This window comes from Narcine bancroftii, chromosome 8 (genome assembly GCF_036971445.1).
Source record: "Narcine bancroftii isolate sNarBan1 chromosome 8, sNarBan1.hap1, whole genome shotgun sequence".
NCBI lineage: Eukaryota > Metazoa > Chordata > Chondrichthyes > Torpediniformes > Narcinidae > Narcine > Narcine bancroftii.
In genome coordinates, this window is record NC_091476.1 from 161,419,185 (window position 1) to 161,425,184 (window position 6,000).

General features: G+C 37.5%; 1 protein-coding gene across 8 annotated transcripts in view; it reads left to right on the forward strand.

Moving 5' to 3' along the window:
* eloa (elongin A) overlaps positions 1–2,228 on the forward strand; it is an 88,514-nt gene extending 86,286 nt beyond the window's left edge. For all 8 annotated transcript variants that reach the window (XM_069895710.1, XM_069895713.1, XM_069895714.1 and 5 more), the window contains one exon: positions 211–2,228. In XM_069895710.1, the coding sequence (XP_069751811.1) occupies positions 211–272 (62 nt within the window). In that variant the 3' untranslated portion in view covers positions 273–2,228. The remainder of the gene's footprint in view (positions 1–210) is intronic.
* Positions 2,229–6,000: the final 3,772 nt, after the last annotated feature.

Here is a 6,000-nt window from a genome sequence, read left to right on the forward strand (position 1 = left end):
AGTAATTTTGATGTTGAAAAGTAGAAGATTGTGATCAGATATCAGCTGTTTCTTGAATAGTGCAGGCAATTTATCCTGCAGAGATGTGGATGGAGGTTTATCGTCCAATGAATGCTTGATCTGTAAAACCATAGTCAAAAACTGAAATATGGTTGTGCAATATGTATAAAGAAAATGGTGAATTTAAATTAAATTTACAATTTTTTTTAGAAATCGCACCAATGATGGCAAAAACAATTAAATTTTTCAAGAACCGCTTTAATCGAAGATAAATTGAATATATGAAAGATGGATGGAACAGTGACAGCACCAAGTCCTTGTGAAATGCTGTATCAACTGGTCCCATTCTGAGCCATTTTGTGCTTAAGAACACAGGATACAAATTGCAATACCAAGAACTTAAAAAGACAGTTTGTGTGCTTGAGATGTCTTAGGATTACATCTTATTTTTAAGAACTATTTTATTATTTTCCATTTTAGAAGCAAAAATATAAGTTCTTGTCATTGGAGCATTGAGTGTACTTTTCTTTTAATGTTCATGTGTAAAAAAAAAAACAAAAAAAAAACACTTGGGCTGGCTTGTTGCACAGATTCAATCACTCTATTTTAAACAAAAATCCTGTTGCATTTTAAAATTCTTTGTCTTCATAAAGTGACGTGAATTTTTATGGCTGCAGGTTTCAGGCCTAGTCAACATCAATGTTACAGTATTGGTTTGAAATGTTCTTTCTGTTTTGTTCTAACTTATCATTCTTTTGCTGTTGTGCCAATCTTTTTATTCTCATGTTTTAAACGCTGGTGTTTTAAAACCAGTTGTTCACATGGGTAGAATGAAATGGGTCATAAATTGCATTATCATCGTGGATAAAGGAATGCAGTCACAGAATTAGTGCCATTTTGAGTTTTTTGTTTCTGTGGTAACATGATTTTATTGCTAATAAAGTCCTAGTACTGTACGTGAACATGTGACATTGACAAGTATGTTGGTTGTTTTCTTGAGGTTTTGTCAAGAAAGATTATAGATTTCTATTTCAGATTGGGTATTTTATGTTTGCAGCTGTGGTGGGGAGCATATGAAATGATTGACAATCTATTAATTTGTTGATATTTGCTGAGACAGAGCTTCAGGATTTTGCCATTCATTTCAATGAACCTTTCTCTTGGCATTAGGACAGCTGCATTTTCTTCAGTTTTCCTGGGATTATTTATTCTGTGAGCATTTATCAGGTTGCCCATTTCAGTAAGAAGATTGATGTGATTCATTAAAAACACTTGTGTTCATTCAGAAATGATGCAACAATGAACATTTATTTTGAGAATTAATGAAAGTTGATTCATATTCTGCAGGCAGATACCCACACACAAAATCTTATCTATAAACACTAAATACTGTATTTTTTTTTTCATTTGTTGGGGAAGGAATTACCCAAATTCATTTGCAGCTTGAGAATCTGAAAAGGCAGATCCTGATCTGTTTATTAAAGTTTGCCTGGATTTGACTTTCGATTAATCATATTGACATGACGGTTTTGTGAAGCAGTGTGTATCTTTGTAAGGCACTGTGAATTGATTCTGGTCAAACCCAAATACAGGCAGAGTTACCCAGCAAATATTATTAAGAAAATGTTGAAAACAAAATTTCCTTTTGGTCTTTTAATGGGGACATTCTATGAAAGGAAGATATGAAATAAATACGAGGATAGATATGTAAAGAGCAAATACAAACATTTATTTTAAGGGGACATGAACAAATATTTAACAATGTAATAAAGAACCATTAATATACCATGGAATGAATGTATTTATTGCACATTGTACGTAGAATTTCAAACAGTCAGCTTAGATTATGCAACTGCATTTATGATAATGGCTAATGAACTTCGTCACATGTACTTAAACCATTACTAAAAATCAGATCTGAGGCTTGAATTGCACCTGTAAAAATACATAAAATGTAAACTGTGTGTTGAACTATTTTAATTGCCCACAGTGTTTTTCAGGAATGGATTCAAATATCTATTGTGAATGATTTCATGGATATATGTATTTTAAAACTACTCAAAGTTGCTGTTTTTAATGAATCTGGGTGTCCTTTATTCTATGTAGTTTCCATAACAATGTAACTTTTATATGAAGAAGTTACTATCTTTAAATCTCCTCATGTATCTGTTCGACCAGGTGAGTTGCTCATTTCTAGCCCTAAAAATACAAACCTATATGTTCAAAAATGCAATGACTTATTGACACTTATTGCAGTTGTTTTCTTCTCAAAAGAAACATTACTTCTGCCTGATAACTATCCTGAGTGATGTTTAGCAGGTCACTGTTTGGAAAATCTGAATCAGTGACCTATATAATAGGAAGGTGGCAATTTGACCTGTCCTCATCAGGCCATAAACTATTCCAAAGATCTTGCTCTGTGGTCTCATAGTTATGCATTTTGTGATTATTGAAGAGATTCTGTTTCTATCATTCATTCAAGTAAGTACTGTAATTCCAGACTCTTGTTCCCCCTATTTCCGCTAGTTAATTCTATATTGCATTGTTATAGAACTCTCTGTTAAGAGAAATTGACCCTTCCTGTACTCAGTGTCTGTACCTCAGTTTTTTATCTGTCAGGTAGGGAGAAGGCTTTGGTATGATGTCCTAGTATAATGCTTCTCCAGCAATGATGTTTATATTATTTTACTTCTTTAATCTCTCAGCAATTTTTAGAGAGCTGAATATAAAGTTTTACTCAGGGTCTAAGAGGTTCTCAACCTCTTCCCCCCCCCCCCCCCCCCCACACATACCACCTTAAGTAATCCCTTACTAACCACAGCACATTTGGCATCCTTTAGGGGGTTTGTGAGTAGCGGGGGTGGGGGGCAGAATGTTGAGAACCACTGGTCTAAATTCTTTCTGACATTTTTAGTCTGGTTGTAAATTTTTTGGATGGATCAGTATAAAACTTTAAACAAAAGGCAAACTTTGGCTTTTGTTGAACATTTGTATAAAGTGGTTGATGATAGTGCCGAGGGATGTGACATCTTATGTAACTGGAAAATTTTGCTAAATTATCAACTCAAGAAGCCATGTATGTTGAGACAAAAGTGTGTTTATTTTTGTTTGCCCTCTAAAGGCACCACTAGTCCAATGCCTCTACCAAGAAGAGAAACAAGAGAATCCTTCTGCAGGTATTAAGTGTCCGTGGATCCCCCACCCCCCCCCCCCCACCTCAATGATACCATCGCCTCCTATGCTCCAGTAATCTCTAGCTGTATGGCCTCTTGCTCATTCCAGAGGTGTATCTGAGCTCCTGGCATTGAGTATGGTTTCCTCTGCTCCCGATTCTGAACCCAGGATGCAATTCCTGAGGGTGCTGATGGCAAGAAGGGCCCATGAATCCTGCTCTCAGTACCTCTCCACTGCATGTATGTCTCTTTAGGAAACAAACAAGAAAACTATGCAGCTTATGGCCTCATTTGTAAGAAGACTGCTGTTTTATATATAACTACCAGGACCTGACTATGCCACCAATCAACCCAATGAGAACCTTCACAGCGAATGTAAGCAATGCATCCTTAAATATGGGAACTTGAATTTATACATAGCACTTCAGGCATGGTCACACCAATGCCCTGTAACATATCAAAAAATCTTTTTTTAAACTCCATACTTGTAATAAAGATCAACATTCCATTGGCCTTTCTAATTATTTGCTATACTTAAGAGTCCTTAGAACTGCAACACTTTTAACCTCACTTCATTGAAATGTTGTTCTTGCATTCTTCTGAAGTGGATATCCTAATTTTCTCTCATTCCATCTGTCAACTTGTCGCCTTTTTACTTACTTTACATGTAAGCTCTTTATGTCCATCTCATTACCTGTTAACTGATGTCATAACATGACCACAGTATACTTGAACTCCACTAGAAATAAATATGAGGCCCCACCACTGATCTCTGTGGGATCCCTGTGGCATCCCAATGACACTTCAGACTAACTGGCCTTTAGCTTTCTGCTTTCAATCTGACCCTTTCTTAAATACTGGTGTTAGAGATGAGATTTTCAGAGTATTGGCAGATGACTCTCAACCCCAGAATTCAGTGGAGAAAAATGGATGTAAAGGACTCATGGACAAATTTTTTTTATAAAAAGGGCCTCCTCTAACAGAACCCTGGGAACTTGGTTCCATTCACCCAGAGGTTCGGCCTCATTTACAGCAGATGCTTGTCTTTGATGTCTTTTAACATGTGGAACTTAAAGCATTCTAGCTGACTTGGATTTGGTTTGAGTGGTCAGGGAGTCCAAGAGATCTGGAGATGATGCCCTCCTGCTCAGATGTCAACATTTGGCCATGCACACCTGTGTAGCACTTTTGTCTTTGTCTAGAGATTTTTTACACAGAAGTCCCGCAATATTGCCGTAACGAAGACCTGGCATTAAGCTGTCTTTGGTTGTTTACACTGAACCGAACAAAGCCGGCATAATGCCTGATCAGTGTGCCATTTTACACAGCAAGTCAGCATTCCAGGTACAAAAGAGACAGGACATGTAACTCAACAGAGTTAGCATCTGGGGTCACCTTTAACGTTCCATTTTTGACAGCATGTTAGACCCACTTTTTTCCCCCAAAAAAATCACTCAAAAATATTCCCCTGGTCTTGTGTGCAAAGTTGAAATTGGGGTGATAATGTTAAGTAACACCAACAGTGCTCACTAGCATCACTGCTGTTGGTCCCTGCACTGGTCATTGTGTTGAGAAAGTGTCAAGTTCGAGAGAGATGAGTCTAGGCACAAGGGCTTGCAATCAAGTTATTTTTATTAACACACAATAGAAGAGCATGGGAAAATCATTGTGGGAATAAAACACATGCACACAATTTATAAAAGAGCATGGGAAAATATGCGCACAATTTAATAAAACACATGCAGCATTTATCAAAGAGCGTCCGAAAAGCTACTGCAAGTATTGATCTATAGCAGTGGATTTCAAACTTTTTCATTCCATTCACATGCCACCTTAAGTAATCCCTATGTCACAGGTGCTCTGTGATTATTAAGAGATTACTTAAGATGGTATGTCAGTTGGGGAGTTGAGAACCATTGCTTTAGCCCCAATTGTTAGTGAACTATTTGCTTGAGAAAAATTGTCATTGGACCATTTCCTTTGGAGTTATGAAACTGTAGCTACAATTATGTACAATTAAAACAATGGTTTTCAAACTTTTTCTTTCCACTCATAAACCATCTTCAGTAATGCCTTGCCAATCTATCGTTAGGGGCTAGTGGTGGGCTGTCAGGGGAGAGCAGGGCAGTGAGCTTCAGAATGTTCAAACTGAGGACAAACCCACACACCAGTTTGCTCACAGCACAAGGTGACTAAAGACACCTGGGAAGAGCTGAGAGTGGGCAGTGGGATCAGTGTGGGGGCTGGTCTTTTATCACAATGCCACTCCCTAACACTATCTCCTCTCCCTTAATATCTGAAGGTCTGTCAGTGACTTGAATGCATTCAGTGACTGAGCATTTACACCCTCCTGTAGAGTTCCAGATTCAGTACCCTTTGATATATATCTTTTATCTTATTCATGAATGATCAAGCCCTATTTTGCAAGGCCAACAACCAACCCACATCTGTCAAGACCATGAATTAAGTACTTTATGAATTAAATGATCTCTCATTCTCCTCCCAGCAACACATCAGTGTTTCAACCACCTAAAAAAACGAATGAGTCTAGTAGAGGATGCATCACTATTTCACCACCACCTCATTTCAGACTTCTGCATTTATGGGAGCAGGCATAGACATCTGAGATGAGCTAAAAGCCAAGTGCAAGCCAGTCAGATATTCCCTAGCTGTTAGCCAGATTTATTCTGCCTTTTACCTTTGCTGTATAGTTTGGGGCTGCCAGGAGAGAGCAGGATAGCGGTATTATTAAAAAAGATTTTTCCTGTTGTCCTACTTGCATGTTTTGACAAATTTTAAATGCTTATCTGTAAATACACTTTAAAAA